At 43.6% G+C, this 19,679-nt stretch overlaps 1 protein-coding gene and 1 long non-coding RNA gene across 3 annotated transcripts in view; one reads left to right on the top strand and one right to left on the bottom strand.

Moving 5' to 3' along the window:
* Positions 1-19,679, bottom strand: part of KCNH6 (potassium voltage-gated channel subfamily H member 6) — a 231,965-nt gene that overhangs the window by 50,484 nt on the left and 161,802 nt on the right. For both annotated transcript variants that reach the window (XM_040330701.1, XM_040330702.1), the window contains exons 5-6: positions 5,734-6,159; positions 3,589-3,988 (exon numbers count right to left, since the gene is read on the bottom strand). In XM_040330701.1, coding sequence (XP_040186635.1) covers positions 3,589-3,988; positions 5,734-6,159 — 826 coding nt within the window. The remainder of the gene's footprint in view (positions 1-3,588; positions 3,989-5,733; positions 6,160-19,679) is intronic.
* The window catches only part of LOC120918857, a 94,848-nt gene that overhangs the window by 73,212 nt on the left and 1,957 nt on the right, over positions 1-19,679 (top strand). The gene's annotated exons all lie outside the window — the stretch shown is intronic.

Genomic DNA, 19,679 nt, shown 5'->3' with positions numbered 1-19,679 from the left:
TAACAATTTTTATTGTGTTTTTTTTTTTCTGGATTTTTGGTTGATATTTTGTTTCTATCACTTAAAATACACCTATGATAAATATTATAAACCCTTCATTTCTTTATAAGTGGGCAAACTTACAAAATCTGCAGGGGATCAAATAATTATTTTCCCCCACTGTAGCTATCATCTGGTAGTTTTATGTATAATTTAAATTATAATAATTAAAATAATGCCGAATCTTTGAGATTGACGTGATTGTAGTATTTAAATGCTCTCACTATGTGCTGAATTAAACTGTTTTTAGAGAATAAAAATATTCACACATTTGGATCCTTTGGTGTTGGATTTCTAACTAGCTGTTAATTCATATTATAATACAGCTGCATGAGCCTGGCATGGTGGCTCAAACCTACAAGTGTATCTATATATACGCTCAGGTAGGTCTCCTTTATGCTTACAGTAAGGAGATACAGCTATCCTGAAGAGAGTAAAAATGACTCTCAACCCCTTCCATTTACATCTGAAAAGGAAAACTGTATTGAGAATAATGTCTAGGCTGCCTTTGCAGACCTTCCTCTGGGAATGATAGCTGTCTAGCTTTAGTACTTTCCGTGTCACTGACCAGAAAGAAGCATGAAGTCACAGCAAAGTCAGAACTCCATCTAGATATTTGTCTGAGGTCTAGGGGTCCATGCACATTAGGAATCAGAAAAAATACCAGAACCGCTGGCAGAAAAAGCAGCATAAAAAAATGCTCCTATGAAGCATATTGGACACCCATCTAGGCTCATTTACACATGTTTGCATTTCTAAGTATTTTCCCCCAAAATACTAGAAAAAAAAGTACACTTCGATATGCTCAGAACACTACGCCGCCGTAACTTAGAGCGGCATGTCCCGTATTCTCAAAGAACTTGCGCTTTAAGTTACGCCGGCGTAGTGTAACTGGGCCGGGGTAAGCCCGCCTAATATAAATGTGGAAGTTGTGGGCGTGTTTTATGGAAATTAATCTTGACCCCACTTAATTCACGCTTTTTTCGAACGGCGCATGCGCGCGCATGCTCATTATCACATAGAATTTTCTAATTAAATTGCGCCCGCTCAATGCCTAGTCGACGTGACCGTAACTTACGTCCAGCCCTATTCACGGACGACTTACGAAAACGACGTAAAACGTGAAGAATTCAACCATACCTAACATTTTACGCCTCATCTACGCCTCATAGAGCAGGGGTAACTTTACATTCAAAAATGCCTAACGTAAACGACGTAAAAAAAAGCGCCAGCCGCACGTACGTTTTGAGAATCGCCGTATCTAGCTCATTACCATATTCGACGTGTAAATCTACGGAAGCGCCACCTAGCGACCAGCGTAAATATGCAACTTACGCCGGTCGGATCTAAGAAAAATCTATGCGTAACTGATTCTGAGGCCCCGTACACACGACTTCACACGCAGAATTCAGCCAGAAACTCGATCGGAGCCGTATTCGCCCGAGAAACCCGGCCGTGTGTACACTTTCGGCCGAGGAAACCGACGAGAATCTCGTCGTGCCAAATAGAGAACATGTTCTCTATTTCCTCGTTAGTCAACGGGGAAACTTGGCTCGCCGAGATCCTCGGCGGCTTCACAAGGAACTCGACGAGCAAAACTATGTGTTTTGCTCGTCGAGTTTCTCGGCCATGTGTACGGGCCCTAAGAATCAGGCGCATAGATACGACGCCTCAAACTCAGAGTTACGACGGCGTATCTGGAGATACGCCGGCGTAACTCCTACGAGAATCTGGGCCTTAAATGCCACATTTAGGCTTGTCACATGTTTTTTTTTTTTTTTTCTGCCTGCACACTCCTTTAAAAAAAAACAATTGTGATGTTTTTTTTTTTTATAGTCTGTAAACGTCACTCTACAAATATGCTTGTAAATGCCCAAATGTGCATGGACACATAGGCTAATGTAAAGTTGCTTCTACAGGCTAAAGGAAAAACGGCAAATACCGGTATAAGCAGCATTTTTTATTCCCAGTGTGCATCAGGTGAAGTAATGAATCTTCATGCTGGCCATAGATGGATCGAAATTCATCTGGTTCAGTAAGGACTAACAAACGACTTCTAGTGAAGACGTGTTGGAAAACTTTTGTGGATCAGCTGGCTGTAGAGTACAGCTGTCAGAGTACAATGGCAGAGAAGGGAGGATTCCTCCATTCACCTTGCTTGTGTTGATGGGTGAATTCATTCATTTTTTTTGTTTTTCAATCAGCCCACTAGCTAATTAAAAATAAATAAAAATGAACCATCTATGGCCAGCCTTAGGGTCAACATGACAAGCTAGCAACTAGCATTTTCATAAGAATAGGTCAGCAATGGCAGCCTACATATTCCTATTAGTACAGAAAGTTCCAGCACATTCCTCAGCATGTTTTATTGTGGGTATGGTGAGATGTACTCCTCCTCCTCAAGGCCTTTTTCAGCCCTGTGTTAAGAGTTTATAGGCCTATTTATTTAAAAAGTGAACAATCATTGCTTACGTTGTCCTAACACTAGGACTGTGCAGACGTTCTTATGTCCATCTTTGAGCACTGATGTTACTTCTGACCTGATACATAGCTTAAACAACTTCCCACCAGATTCTTCTGCAAGTACACACAAGTCAGATGAATGGGATCCTTCAAAAATGTATCACTGTGCCTCTGAAAATGCATGGCAATGTGGGTTACTGTTGCCATGAAATCTCAAATGCATTGTTAAGAGCTTTTGATGGACCCTATTTAGCTGACTGCAACACAGGGGACTTTTGCAACATACTTTACATATGTTAGTATGAACATCTAATGAAATAATGGATTTTGTTCCATACCATGCGCATTGCCTGCAATGGAAAATACAGCAAAATGCATGAAAACACAAGAGTGAGCCAGCCCTAGGGTGACCACATTTCCAAACTGCCATTCAGGGACACACACCCTCTCTCACCTTCCCCCAAAAAAGATGAGGGTGGGGGGAATGTAGTCTCAGGGTTGATGGGGAATTTGGCGGCGGGTTATTTGTCAGGTGAATGTGCCACTTTCCACTAGATACAGTGCTGCTGTCACTCCCTCTGCATGAGCCACGTGCATTGAAGGAAAGGAGTGGCGTCACTATCTGGAGAGTGAAGATCACACCAGTCCCTGCTGCTTGCCACTTGGTGCCGGAGAAGGAGGAGGTGCAGAGGTGGGTGGGGACAGCAGAGCTGCACTAGGCACAGGCCTTGCTACCAGTCTCATGATCGGAGAGTAAATTGTCACTGGTTGCAAGACGCCAGGCAGCGCCGGCCCTAGCAACCAGTTTCAGAAATGTAGTTACTAGTAAGTAGGGGGTGGTTGTGGCATCTATTTAATTCCGGGACACTGTATTGTCCCGGAAAGGAGGTGCCCGGGACCCGGGACAGACATGTCAATTGCGGGACAGTCCCGGGCAATCCGGGACACGTGGGCACCCTAGCCAGCCCCCTTCTGTTATTTACTAAGAGAATATAGATCTAGTGTACTATTTACTTTTTCTTCCCAATGTCTTTTGATTTTGTTTTTATTTATAAAGAGGCTGAACTATTTGTACAATGTACTTACATCCAATCAGCATGACACAAATGGAGAAGATCTTCTCTGAGTTGGTGTTTGGGGAGACATTACCAAATCCAACACTGGTCAGGCTGCTAAAGGTGAAGTACAGTGCTGTCACGTACTTGTCCTTGATGCAGGGCCCCGAGTTAGAATTAGTGTCATTGTAATTCTTTCCGATCTGAATGGCTAGGTTATCCAGCCAGCCAATCTTATGTTCCATGTACTGACGCTCCACATTGCCAATGGCATACCAGATGCAGGCCAGCCAGTGAGCTATAAGGGCGAAGGTGCACATTAGGAGGAATAATACAGCTGCACCATATTCAGAATATCGATCCAGTTTCCGGGCCACTCGAACCAAACGCAGCAACCGAGCTGTCTTCAATAGGCCAATCAAAGTGGTTGTCTAGAGGAGAGATTTAGAGATATAAGACATGAAATTCTTTATTTTAAGAAACATAATCTATATCTGTTTTTCATGTACATTACATAAACAAACCCTGCTCACTTCATGTGACATCGTTTTTTCTTTACCCAAGTATGGAATGCATGGGCTTTCACTGAAAAGCAGATACTTTTTATTTATGGTTATTCTACTTAACAAGTTATATACCTGTTTATTTTATACATTCATATAGCACCAATAAATTCTGCATTACTTAGCAGGGAACATGTAACCATCCACTGTTTATGTTTCTTCTACAGTCACGCACACACCTTGTAGAACCAAAATTGGTTGAAACCAATTAACTTAGCAATATAATGCAATCTAAAATTCCCAGGGCACTCTAGAACATCCGGTGTCATCTAGTGATTTAGTGCACCCTTGTGCGCCCCATGACTCTAGTGCATCCCAGAGCATCGAGTATCATATTGTGACCCTGTGACTCCAGTGCACCCCACAACATCCTGTGTCATTTAGTGACTCCCATGGCATTCTTTAACATCTGTGCTCAAAAGTACAAAAATGGGTGCTGAAGCAATCACCAGCTGGGTACTGGAACAATCAACCACATGAACATATTCGCCAGCACACCACGGATCGTATATAACGTCCAAAAAAGTTTTAATGCACAGAAAACATCACAAGAGGTGCAATGTTTTGAGGCCGCATAGGACCTCTTCGTCAGGCAAGTGATAACAAAGTCAGTACAACACCATTACATATATAGAAAAAGCCACCAATACGAACATGTGAAACAAAATGCATCATCCCTCCCACCCTCATACCTCCCCCTCCTCCCTGTGACATCATATAACATCAGCACACAGTCCAGATACCAAGGCCTCTTTCACACGGAGCGGATCCGTAATTGATCCGATCCGTGTGTGTCCGTCAGCTCAGCGGGGATCCCCGCTGAGCTGTCGGCGGACAGGGCGGTCCCCACACACAGTGCAGAGACCGCCCTGTCTCTCCTCCGCTCTCCCCTATGGGGAATTGGATGAATACGGACCGTGTGTCCGTATTCATCCGATCCGTTCCGCCGGACGGAAGAAAAATAGGGTTTTCTTCCGTCCGCAAAAGCGGATCTTTGCGGACACGGATGGTTGCGGACGTTAGCGGATGCATCATCCGCTAACGTCTGCAATCCCGTAGGGAACCATTAAAAGTCCGTAAACGGACTTGTAATAAACGGACCGTTCGTCCGTACGTCTGAAAGGGGCTTTAAAAAGTAAATTGCAAAACATAGGGAAACATTCACCTAGGGGAAATCCGCATATCCACAGTGACAGAATGTATCATCACCTGTGTCACCTCCACACAGTCTCTGCCACTCTTTTCACTTGTTGTCTAACTCGCTACGCTCCACTGACAATACACTCTGCTGCCTCTCCACCCCAAGTTACATTCTTGCAATTACACAAATTGTCCCTTTCTCAGTGGATGCAGACTCCTGATCAATACGTTTACCTGCAAGAGATGCTATTCCCATCACTATTACCATTTGGACCTAATTTTTGTACAACTGAATGGCTAATGTCTACCCACCTACAGGCTTTACATATATTTGAGGATATGCCCAGCTGAGTAATGTGCATGGTCCAGCCTCCATGTTTAGGGTCTAATGTGTCTTGCATGGTGAGAAAAAAGTCTTAAATTGTACATTTTGTAGATTAAAAAAGACGCATTAAAATTAAAAGTCAGCTCACCTCATCTGAACCTGTCCTGTAAATAAGCAGATCAAAGGGGATAGCTGCCACCATATCTATAAGGAACCAGCCTTTGAAGTAATGGATGGCGATCTTGGCCGGGTGGCTAACCACCTCATCATTTATGTTGACATAAGTTGTGCGGAAGTTAATGACAATGTCTATAATGAACATAATGTCCACTATTAGGTCCACAATGTTAAGAGGGTTGCAGGAGTAGCCACACTCCCAGTTTTTCTCCTCCTCCTGATTGTTCAGCAAAAATGCTGCTGAATATGGGGTAAATATAGCGGTGTAGATGACCAGCAGCAGGATTAACCAGTCCCACACGGCTTTGAAAGGGCTGTAATGGAGGATGGTCCATCGGTGAATCCGCGGTGCCTGCAGCTTGTATTCTGGCAATACGTCTGCCCCCAGGGAAAGTACCTATGAAGAGTGAAAAGTCAGTTATTGGATCTCAGTTACTATTTTATTCTCTTATATCCATCATTGGCTCTTTACATAAACATTAAACTATTCACATCAGTCCTTGCATCCAAAGGACCTTGCAATCTATATCTTTGCCATAATCAAACAAATGCATTCTGGTCAATGGGTTTCAAAGATGACAATATAGGGCCAGATTCACAGATATCTGCCGCGGCGTAACGTATCCCGTTTACGTTACACCTCCGCAAGTTTTCAGCGTAAGTGCTTGATTCACAAAGCACTTGCCTGTAAACTTACGGCGGTGTAGCGTAAAGGCGTCCGGCGCAAGACCGCCTAATTCAAATGGGGCGTGTACCATTTAAATTAGGCGCGCTCCTGCGCCGGACATACTGCGCATGCTCCGTTTTGAAATTCCCGCCGTGCTTTGCGCGAAGTGACGTCATTTTTTTGAATGGCGACGTGCGTAACATACTTTCGTATTCCCCGACGTCTTACGAAAAAAAAAATGTTGAAATTCGACGCGGGAACGACGGCCATACTTTAACATGGCTCGTCTAAAGTTAAGCCATGTAAAAGCATGCTTAACTTTGTGACGGGAAAAAATTACTAGCGACGACGTAATGAACGCGAAAACCTTCGTGGATCGCCGTAAAAGCTCATTTGCATACCCGACGCTGGAAAACGACGCAAACTCCACCCAGCGGCCGCCGAAGTATTGCAGCCTAAGATCCGAAGGCATACGAAGCCGTATGCCTATCGGATCTTAGCCAAAAGCCGTCGTATCTTGTTTGTGAATCACAAATTAAGATACGACGCGGCAAATTTTAAAATACGCCGGAGTATCAATGGTTTCCTATGTCTCCAGGGAAATCAGTGGCACATTTCTTTGCACAGATTCTGTGAAGCACACCTGCTACTGCCTCCTGTGCGGTGCTCCCACTCACCCCAATGGATTTTTCTTTTTCTTTAATTCATGGTTATTGCAACAAAAAAAACACAAAGGCAGGTGCGTATCCAAAATTCCAATACCGATGAGAACAGAGCTACAAACTATTAACAGGGAGATCCCAAAAGATATAAGAAAACCGCAGATAACTTAGCACACCTGACACCATTTATTAACTAAATGTAGTCTTTAGGTGTCCTGGTTCTTCACCTAAGTTTTTAAGTCCAGGTGGGAGAATCTTCTTCCTGTGGTACTTTTATGTATTTTACATTGTGATGAATGAAACAGGAGGAGTGAGACCTGACCTGCCATGGAAAGCATGAGACAGCGGAGCAATGAAAGAACTGACCCATCAGGTCTCCTGGTGTTAACATTAAAATCTAATATACAGTTAGATAAAGCAATAGTTAATTGTCACATGAAATTATTTCACCATACGTGTTGACAATGTATTTAGATATAATACAGTTTAATTTGTGCCGCCCGTAGCCAGCTGTTAAGTAAGGTTTTTCCTCCTGTCTAGCTGGAATAGATAGATGCTAATGCTTATGGACACGGTGCACAATCCAGCAAAGGGCAATGGAAAGACGACTGGATCTTAATTAATCCCAATCAATGAGGAAGCCAGCGGGGTGCATGAGTTTTGTCAGCCATGCAGAAGAGCCCTCCCCCAACCCCTAGGGCCTGTGATTAACCCCTATGTACCCTTGAATTTGCAAGCGATAAAGCATCAAATAAATTCACTGCCAGATAGGTCAGAACCCTCACCTCTACAATTTTTTAATTACAATATTGTTTTATATAATGTACCTAAAATGGTATATCTCATGAGCCCTGATTATATTTCACTGTTTTCTCTACTGCAACTTTGTTGGCTCCAATATTCATCATATTATTGTTCTTTAAATATCGATATCTTCAAAGGCTCCCCAGCTTTGACACTTTTTTAAGGAGCCTTTGATTTGAAAATTAACGAAAGATGGAGCAAACGTATCTCTGTTTATTTTGGCACTTGTAGCAAAGGTAACCAGGAATGGTGAAATAGAGTTGACCAAACATACCTATACAGAGGAATCTTCCCTTAAATGATAATGGGACGGGGACAATTGTAGAAAAAGAACTGTCACAGGAAATAGGAAAAGACAAGTGGCAATTAGCTGCAAATTGAAATTGGGGACCAATTCTACAGTGTGAATAATAGCCTGTCATTTTGGAATACCCAGTGCCAAATTTACAACAATTAAATAAATAAGACCTGTAGGCATAAGACGCAAGTACAAAAATATCAGAAGATGTTTTGAGTACTGGATATGGTACATGCAGGTCTTGATTTAGCATTAGGCACAGAAGGTCTATGACTATAGAAAGCAGATACAAAGAGGAAGCTTTTTCCTGTATACAGGCAGTCCCCTAGTTACAAACATTCGACTTACAAACGACTCCTACTTACAAATGGAGGGAGACAAGAGGAAGTGAGAGGAAATCTACCCCTAGGAAGGGAAATTCACACCTGTTAAGCCCTGTACACACAATCGGTTTGTCCGATGAAAACAGACCGATGGACTGTTTTCATCGGACAAACCGATCTTGTGTGGGCCCCATCGTTTTTTTTCCATCGGTGCAAGAAAATAGAACATGTTTTACATTTTTCCTATGGATAAAAAAAACGATCGAAAAATCTGATCGTCTGTGTGGAACTCCATCGGCCAAAAATCCACGCATGCTCAGAATCAAGTGGACGCATGCTCGGAAGCATTGAACTTCATTATTTCTTTTTGGCTCGTCTTAGTGTTGTACGTCACCGCGTTTTGGCACGGTCGGATTTTTGACTGATGGTGTGTAGGCAAGACTGATGAAAGTCAGCTTCATCGGATGGATATCCGACGAAAAAATCCATCGGATTAGATTCCATCAGATATCCGATCGTGTGTACAGGGCTTAAGAGCTATTATGGGGAAGAAGCTGTCTCCTTTGAAGCTTTATCACCATGGCTTGTTTCCACAACGACCCAACATTTTCAAAATCCCATTGTTATTAGGACAGAAAGTGATGTGAAGTCTTCTGAACAGGGGCACAGACATCAAAACATACATTACAGGGGTGTTAACCCTTCTCTATGCTATCCAAAAAGCTTAAAAATAGTTTTTTGGGCTGGAGCTACACTTAAAAAAGTTACCTGTTCCGACTTACAAACAGATTCAACTTGCAAACAAACCTACAGTCCCCATCTTGTTTGTAACCCGGGGACCACCTGTAGTTGTTGCAGACATTGGGGTGGATTTACTAAAGGCAAATCGATTGTGCGCTGTGGACGTGCAGTCGCTCCAGAGCTTAATAAATGAGATGAAGCTTCACTTTGCAAAGAATGCCCAATCAAACGCAAGGAAAATAAATAACAACTTGTATTTTTGCTTACACATGATTGGATGGTAGAAGTCATTACAGCTTCCCCTCATTTACCAAGCACTGGAAAAGCGCACATTTAGTAAATCCCCCCCCCATTATTTCCATCAAATTAAAAATATAATCATATTATACATATCGCCATGATATTGTAAAACAGGAAAATATTGTAATGTAAAGCGGTGCGCCTAACACAAGATATTGCTTTAGGTGTCAAAGGCGGAATTAGACGCTCCAGTGGAAATCCAGTGCTGGCTACAAGCAGGGCCGTCTTAATAGCATCATGGGCCCCTGGGCAAAGTAATGCTCTGGGGCCCCTGCAATGATGACAGTGCAGGTAAACAGACATTAAGTAGGTAGGAGGCAGACTGCCTCCCCTTTGCATCTATCACTCTCAGTGCCATCATGGAGCCCCCAATTTCAGGGGAGCATGGGCTCAAGGGCCAGCTGCTTTGGGGAAAGTGCAGGGGCCCCCCATGCAGCTGGGGCCCCTGGGCAGTTCCCAGGTGTGCCCTCCTATTAAGACAGCCCTGGCTACAAGACAGATGGTCACAAACTTGTGATGTAAACTGTTTTTAATGTATAGGTTGCCCAATATTTTAGTGATACCTGAGATATGTCAAGGAACTGGATGCCAGAGAAGCAAAAAAAAGCAGAACATTTTTGTTGTCTTTTTAGAATTCTCAGCAATGTGCTTATTCCTCTTTCACATTGAGGCGTGGAGCCGCGCTGACGGTATAGCCGCGCTATTTGTAGCGCGGCTATACCGTCGTATTTACCGCGTATTTACCACGATATTCGGGCGCTAGCGGTGAGGGTTAATACCGCGGTATTACCGCGCTTTCCCATTGATTTCAATGGGAAGGCGCGGTATAGGAGCGGTGAACACACCGCTCCTATACCGCGGTAAAGATGCGTCTAGCAGGACTTTTGGAGCGCTCCTGCTAGCGCACCGCTTCAATGTGAAAGCCTTCGGGGCTTTCACATTGAACACTACAGGGCAGGTTTTTTCATGCGGTATAGCAGCGCTATTTTTAGCGCTGTACCGCATGAAAAACGCCTCAATGTGAAAGGGGCCTTATTGTTTGGAAATTGGCTTACAATGCACTTGTGGATAATAGGCTCCCACCAAAACATAATGTGGATGTTAAATGTTTTGAGCCTGTTTTGTTCCAGAAATACTTAGTTTGAGCCCTGGTTCACACTGGGTACGATTTGGAACGATTTGAGATGCGATTTGACATGTCAAATCGCATCTCAAATCGGCGGCAATTGTCGGCAATGGCACTGTCCTAATCAGTGCGACGCCGCATCTACGATTTCAAAAAGTAGTTCCTGTACTACTTTTTGCGATTTCGGGACGCGATTTACATTAAATTGCGGCAAAATCGCAGCCGGTAAAATCGCGCATTTTACCGCGATTTTGAATTCGCAGCAGTGTGAACCTAGGCTAAATGTTTGTATGCATTGCTTCCACAACATTCTTTGCACAATTTCCCTGTCTATTGGTAAAACTAGTTCCGTGATTATTATTTTTCCACTTTAACAATATGGGGTGACATGTTGTATATTCTATTAAACAAAGTAGCTTTATGATCATTTTTAGCCTATTCGTATATAATGTAATTTCAGCATATCATATATTAGGGGCATCTTGTTTATACAATTTTTTTAAGGCATGTATGTATGGTATTAGAAATTGTACCCGTGTCTGACATGATGTGCCAGTGCATATACATATCGTGGGATTAAAGTTAAATCTTGTTGTTTTTCCTTAATCATGACTCAATATAAAATTCAGTTTGGTGTGCTGGTGATTTTACTGTTAGCATGGTACATGGCCATGTAAACGTATAGAACAGATATATATGTATACATTGTATGTCTGTGGTGGCCGTGACAAGGGGTTATACTGTAATGCTTGAAGTAAATCATGTCTATCCAAATTAAATCTACCTATGAGTCATTTACCAAGGGAACTGCTTTTTTCCTTGTTGACCTTGGCCTACATAGCCAGATAGTCACTGCTGATATTTTGGAACAGATGTATAAAAACCTATAACTTTCAAAATGCAAAAATGTTTAATTTAAAGCAGGTAAATTAAAGGGGTTGTAAAGGTTCATTTTTTATTTTCTAAATAGGTTCCTTTAAGCTAGTGCATTGTTGGTTCGATTTCCCTTCTAAGGCCCAGATTCTTAAAGGAGATATGACGGCGTATCTCCAGATACGCCGTCGTATCTCTTAGTCTGAGCCGTCGTATCTATGCGCCTGATTCTTAGAATCAGTTACCCATAGATTTGTATTAGATCCGACCGGCGTAAGTCTCTTACGCTGTCGGATCTTAACTGCATATTTACGTTGGCCGCTAGGGGCGTGTATGCTGATTTACGCCTAGAAATATGTAAATATGTAACCCGCTTCTTGCGGGTTAATTTGGAGCATGCGCACTGGGATACTTTTACGGACAGCGCATGCGCCGTTCGTAAAAAACGTCATTTACGTGGGGTCACATAAAATTTACATAACACACGCCCACATCTACCACATTTGAATTAGGCGGGCTTACGCCGGCCTATTTACGCTACGCCGCCGCAACTTTCGTTTGAGAATACGGCACTTGCCTGTAAAAGTTGCGGAGGCGTAACGTAAATAGGATACGTTACGCCCGCACAAAGATACGCACATTTACGTGAATCCGGGCCTAAATGTTTTTTTACTTTGTCTGAATTTCTCAATTCCTGTTTCTCCTCCGTAAGCTTTGCACCATCATCCGAGCAGTGTTTAGTCAGCCAGAACAGCTTACTGAGGAAGAACAGGAAGTGAGAAATTCAAACAAAGTAAAAAAACATTTAGAAAGGAAATGGAAGGAAAAGGTAAGTGAACCAACAATGCACTAGCTTAAAGGAACCTATTTAGAAAATAAAAAACAAACCTTTACAACCCCTTTTACCTACAAGGGTATGGTTTGCTTTCATCTAGTGTTATTTATGAAGCTGTGTAGACAACAGGCTCACAGTCAGCTGTAGACCACACTGGTCATTTGCACTGCCATCTGAAACAACTACCCCCCACCCTCATGTACATGTATTTCTGGTGATCTATGGGTATGTATGTGGCCTGATGGTAAACTTGCAGCCAAAAGCACCCACAATAGGCAGCTACTGTTAAACATTTGAAGGGCCTTCATCTATAAAAATGTAGTGCTAGTGTATAGAGCCTTCCTGAGTCCCAATACTCCAACTGGCTTCTAAATTCTTCTCAGTCGTGGCCAGTTTACACTTTATGACACTATACTATAAGAGTATTTCGTTTACACTTTATGGGCCAGATTCTCAAACGAATTACGCCGGCGTATATACGCCGCGTAATTTCAAAGTTCCCACAAAACAAGATACAACGCAATCTGGGCTCGATCCGACAGGCGTACGTCTTAGTACGCCGTCGGATCGTAGGTGCATATTTACGCTGGCCGCTAGGTGGCGTTTCCATCAAATTCCGCATCGAGTATGCAAATTAGCTAGATACGGCGATCCACGAACGTTTGTCCGGCCGGCGCATTTTTTTTACGTCGTTTGTGTTCAGCTTTTTCCGGCGTATAGTTACCCCTGCTATATGAGGCGTATCCTATGTTAAGTATAGTCGTCGTTCCCGCGTCAAATTTTGAAAATGTTACGTCGTTTGCGTAAGTCGTTCGCGAATAGGGCTTTCCGTAGAATGACGTCACTGTCGTAAGCATTGGCTTGTTCCGGTTTAATTTTGAGCATGCGCACTGGGATCCCCCACGGACGGCGCATGCGCCGTTAAAAAAAAACTTTTTTACTTTAACGTCGGGTCACAACGTATTGACATAAAACACGCCCCCATCACATACATTTGAATTGCGCGCCCTTACGCCGCCTAAGTTACACTACGCCGCCGTAACTTACAGCGGGAAATCTTTGTGGATACAAAAAAAAAAAGTAAGTTACAGCGGCGTAGTGTATCTGAGATACACTACGCCGGACGGAGAGAAGCGCCGCGCTTTGTGGATCTGGCCCTATGACACTATACTATAAGAGTATTTCGTTTACACTTTATGACACTATACTATAATGCCGTGTACAGACGAACGGACATTCCGTCAACAAAACCGAGTTTTTTTTTTTCCGACGGATGTTGTCTAAAACTTGTCTTGCATACACACGGTCACACAAATGTTGTCAGAAATTCCGAATGTCAAGAACGCGGTGAAGTACAAGACGTATGACGAGTATGATAAGTTCAATAGGCAGTGCAGCTGCTTGATTCCTAGCATGCATGGAATTTTGTGCGTCGGAATTGTGTACACACAATCGGAATTTCCGACAACAAATTTTTGTTGTCGGAAATTCCGACAGCAAATGTCCGATGAAGCCTACACACGGTCGGAATTTCCGACAACAAGCTCCCATCAAACATTTGTTGTCGGAAATTCCGATTGTGTGTACTCGGCATAAAAGTATTTAGTTTACACTTTATGACACTATACTATAATACCGCGTACAGACGATCGGACATTCCGACAACAAAACCGTGGATTTTTGTTGGCTAAAACTTGTCTTGTATAAACACGGTAACACAAATGTTGTTGGAAATTCTGAACGTCAAGAACGCGGTGACGTACAAGACGTACAACGAGTCGAAAAAAACGAAGTTCAATAGCCAGTGCAGCTCTTCTGCTTGATTCCTAGCATGCGTGGTATTTTGTGCGTCGGAATTGTGTACACGCGATCGGAACCAGCTCTCAAATTTTTGTTGTCGGAAATTCCGACAGCAAATGTCCGATGGAGCGTACACACGGTCGGAATTTCCAACAACAAGCTCCCTTCGAACATTTGTTGTCAGAAATTCAGATTGTGTGTACTCGGCATAGGAGTATTTAGTTTACACTTTATGCTTATTGCAAGGTTTTGTAATGTTACACATTGCTTTATATCATGGGGTAATATGTCTTTCAATTCACTTTGATTTAAAAAAAGAAAAAACTGGAGGAACGAAAGTATGTTTCCTAGATGCAAAATTGGAAAAGTGATCAATACATTTTTATAAAGGTCTGCGGTATTATCGACACTCCACCTGAACGCTTTGTTTGTAACCAAGGCCAAATGGAAGTTCTGACTTCCTAGAAAAATGGTTTTAAAGATGTCTATAAGCATATGTTCAAGAACTGATACGGCGCTTGATCTACTATCATGAGGTGTGAATGTAAATATACTAAACATAGTTTGTATTTTCTTGGCACAGTAGCATTCTTTGTGTGCATTTAATCACAAATGGTTAATAAAACAAAGCACTGAGTAATAGAATCCATTGCTGTGTCAGATGTTAGGAAAAGAACTGAGAGCAGCGTGCGGTTTTAGCACCGTGGTGTCAGGACTGTTTCAGTCTTAGCTGTGCTATATAAATGTTTAGCAGACCAAGTGTTAGGCTTACAGAATCCTCACAGGTTTTGCAAAAAGTTGTTAAAATATCAAGTGAAAATAAATAGAAATGACATCGGAGCAACATAGAATCAAAGGGAACTTGCAAAACAAAGGGAAAGGACTGACAGCCTGTTTGGAACAAATACATCTGCTTTATACGTATATCACCAATGCAATTCATGAATTGAACCTCTTTTAACAAAGCGACATAAATAAAATAAATACAGAAAAAGACACGGAGGATTAGGGTAGGGTATCACCTACCTCCCAGGCATATGCACAGGTAGGTTGTTTAGAGTGCTCAGCCACAGATCAGAGCCAGGATAAACTGTCACTATTCAGAGATGCTTGTACGATGTTATGGTTTTCACAACACCCCCTCCAGCTCATCCCAGAACCCCTCCTCCCTGCTCAATATAACTCTGCGCTCATATTTACCCAGGGATAAATGAAAAGGGGGGAGAATGGTCTGGTTAGAATACAACATTGACAGGAAACTCGTTCTGTATGAACTGTTGACTAGATACATGAACAAAACAGAGCAGTCCTCTCTGGCAGGGCACTGGACTCCACCAGCAGAGACAAAAGCTTTGCGGAAAGGAGGGCAAAGCGGATCATTTTGACAAGGTGGTAAGGAAAGGTGTCAGGCTGTAAAAACTGCAAAAAAGTCACAGATGCCCCCCCAGCGCCCACCCTGCATGCACTTACCGGCTTCAGCTGTTTTTTTAGACTCATGCTTCATGTGTTTGTGTGACAATGAGACACATTCGCAGCTCTGCCCTATATGACATCACTTCTCCAAATAAAACGCTGTCCTACCTCTCTATCTGTCTCTGCATCACCCACCCTCTGCCCTCTCTCTTTCCTTCTCTTCTTCCCAACCTATCTTTCCTCCCAACCCCTCTGTGTCTCTCATCTTCACCCCTACTGTGAAAGAAGGAAGCTATCCTGCTGATTAATGCAAGAGATTTATCAAATCTCATCAACATTATTTTTGGAGATCGGAGTTCGTGAGTACTTTTAGCAGAGATGCAGTAAACACGTGTCTTCGCACCCGACATACACCAGACGGGGAGATACTGTGATTTGTTACATACAGTATATGGCTGTTGGAAAGAATTCCCGGCTAAATCAGCAACTTAAAGAAACACGGAGACAGGAAGTCTCAGAGGAAAAGAAGAGAGCAACAGTTTATAGGAATATATTGGCAGTCCATCAGTAGATAGAATACGTCACTTAGAAGACATACACAGGCCCTGTGGCAAATCTGTATGAAGGCCAAGATAGGCCAAACATACACAGCTACTTTTTTAATTTATAATTGAGTATTTTAATTATATCAAATAAAATAATGGGTCATAGGCAATCATTAGCTTTATTTAAGTTTTGGCTGTTGTGCATTACCATACAGAATTAGAGCCCATTCACACAGGGGCAACACGACTTCTAGCACGACTTTGGGAGGCAACTTGGACACGACTTGAGTATGAATCATCAGGCAACTTACAAGGCAACTTCAAGTTGCCTCCAGGACAGTACAAGGCAACTTCAAGTCGCCTCCAGGACAGGAGGCTTTCCAGTGGCCAATCAAACAACAATCAGCTCTGTGGGAGGGAGGGGTTTGCCTGAGAAATGTATGTTCTCTTCCAGTATTGTTGCTTCAGTTAAGACAGTGATCCGACTTCTGAGGCAACTTCCATTGAAGTCAATGGGTACAAGTTGCCTACAAGTCGCCTAGAAGTCGGATTGAAGTAGTACAGGAACCTTTTCTGAAGTCGGAGCGACTTCAATAGTGTACATTAAGACGGCTTCCATTTACTTCCATTCATTTTCTCAAGTGACTTGGGGCGACTTGAATTTGGATCCAAGGTCGCCCCAGTGTGAACTGGCTCTTAAGCAAAATGTTTCTCATGTTTTCATATTGAACTGTATGTAAACCCTTATGAATTAAAGTAAATGTAAAGGATCGTTTTTAATTTTTTTAAATAACAAACATGTCATATTTACCTCCACTGTGCAGCTCGTTTTGCACAGAGTGGCCCCGAACCTCCTCTTCTGGGGTCCCTCGTGGCTCTTGTGGCTCCTCCCCGCATTAGATAACCCCCTAGGAGAAGCGCTCTCCCAAGGGGGTTACCTTGTGGGTGTGCTCCTGAGTCTAGCATTTGCATCAATAGAGACATGAATGCCGGATTCTGCCCCGCCCACGGATCTGATCATTGGATTTGATTGACAGCAGTGGGAGCCAATGGCTGCTATCAATCTATCCAATCAAGAGCCAAGACCCCGTTAAGACAAGGACAGCGTGTCCCCGCTGAGGAGATAAAGAAGCTCACTTAAGCAAAACAGGGGGGGGGGGTTCTAGTGCTGGCGGGCTGGTGACTGCCAGGTGTTTTTTCAACTAATGCATAAGATGCATTGAGGTGAAAAAACACAAGTTCTTGCAACCCCTTTAAAAAATATGTTACACCAACATTTCATAATCCTGATATCTGTCTGTTGTGCCACGTACTTGTGTTAAAAAGTACCCTGTTTTTTTTTGCATTGTTTCTTTTGTGTGAAATATCTGATGATCCTACCAGTCCCCCTGCTTTCCTATTTCAAACTGACCATGCTAGGCATAGAAGCACATCCTATCCAGTGTGGTCAGTTTTCTTGCTGTCCTCCAATGATCAGACTTCTGCTGACATACCCCTCTGCACCGCCATTCACTGGGAAGATCAGTGTACTGCTGTTTCTACACTCCCACCTTTGTAAGCCCCTTATGCAGCTAAGAACAGACATTATGTAATCACTTATAAATAAAAAGAAAGCCCCAAAAGTCGACGGCGATAAACTTGCGGAGACTCTTTCTTAATATCCAATCCCGGGCGGACAATATGGGGGACCGAGCATTCTTATCTTTGGATGCCCATAAGGCGTTTGACAGCGTCGAGTGGGAGTATCTTTGGGCGGTGATGCGGAAGTTTGGGTTTGGGAACGGATTCATTGCATGGGTGCAGCTCCTATACTCGTCCCCAGTAGCAGCTATACGGGAGGGAGGGGAGGATTTTGCACACTTTTAATCTACATAGGGGAACACGACAGGGCTGCCCCCTGTCCCCCCTCCTGTTTGCCCTGGCTATTGAACCCCTGGCTGCCATGATCTGTGCAAATCCCTCGATTCGGGGATTCCAATATGGCGATCTTCATGAGAAGATCATGCTATATGCAGACGATACCATGCTGCTCCTGGGTGACACTTCTGCTTCACTAGCGGAGGCCATGACTGTAGTGCGGCAGTTTGGGGAATACTTGGGTTTGATTATTAATTGGACCAAGTCCTCTCTCTCCTGTTGCTTGACCGTCAGCCCCCCTCGTCCACAAAGACTATACAGGACATCCCTGTCTCGGCGTCTTTCAGGTATCTTGGCATTCAGGTTACCGCATGTTTGTTGGACTATGTCAATCTCAACCTCACCCCTCTGATCAATCGCTGTCGCGATCGGGTCAAGGTATGGAGTCAGCTAAAGCTGTCCCCGGTGGGAAGGGTGAACTTATTAAAGATGATTCTCATGCCTCAATTACTGTATGTACTCCACAATTCCCCAATGGTCATTCCCATGAAGAAGTTTAGGATCATTAACTCAATCTTTCGTTCACTGACATGGCTTACAAAACCCCCTAGGGTCAAACTTGAGCAACTGAAAAGCTCAAAGGAGGCCGGTGGGTTTGCATTGCCCAATCCCTGGCTCTATTACCTGGCTTCTCAGATGCAGCACATTGCGCGGGTTGTAAACCCTCGACAGGACCTGGAGCTGAACTTGGGGGACTCTTCGGCCCAGCTGCTCAGTTTCACGACTGGGGGGGAGGTGCCAGAGGGGTTGGAGGCCCTGTGGTACACTAAATCTAACAAGCGGTTTCCCACATATGTACTCATAAAGAAGATTTGGAACAAGGTCAGGATGCTACAGGGGGTGACAGCGATCACTAAATACAGCCCTATTTGGGATAATCTATACTACCGGGAAATAGCTAAAATACGTATGGTCTTAAGTGGAAACATTATGGGGTGTTCCTTATGACGCACATAATTAGAGCGGGCAGCCTGAGATCCTTCCAGGAGCTCAGTGCTGACTTTCGGTTACCGGCATCCATGCACTTTTATTACTTGCAGCTTAGACATGCGTTTGATGCACAGAGGGAGGCAGATGTGTGGTCCATAGACTCGGCACCGATCTTTAACTATCTGTTTGAGGTGTCTACCTACAAGGGGTTTATTTCCAGTTGCTATTCCATGCTGTTGAACCTTTTCCTACCGGGCGCCCCTCTCAAGGCGGTGGCTAGGTGGGAACGGGATGTGGGTGCATTTGAGGATGAGCAGTGGGAGGAAGCCCTACAGACGGTCCCCATGTGCTCCCTGAATGTGGTGCATAGACTGTCACAGCTCTACATACTCCTAAGGGTCCATTACACACCAGCCAGATTAGCACGCATGGGACTGGAGGTGGATGCCACCTGCACTAGGTGCAGCAGGGACCACGGAGATCTTATCCACCTGCTGTGGCGCTGCCCAAAGCTCCACTTGTACTGGACAAAGGTCATTGACACTATTAATGGGGCTTTCCAGGTTCAGATACCTTTGGAGCCTAAGATTTGTCTACTGGGGATAGTAGACGGCCTCCTAGTGGAGGATATCCCTAGGCAGGCTATTGGTAGAGCCCTGTTTCAGGCTCGCTTGATGATCCTG

The sequence above is a fragment of the Rana temporaria genome, chromosome 12 (assembly GCF_905171775.1).
Source record: "Rana temporaria chromosome 12, aRanTem1.1, whole genome shotgun sequence".
Lineage (NCBI taxonomy): Eukaryota > Metazoa > Chordata > Amphibia > Anura > Ranidae > Rana > Rana temporaria.
The sequence above is the reverse complement of the archived record's forward strand: the minus strand, read 5'-3'. Positions and strand labels throughout refer to the sequence as shown.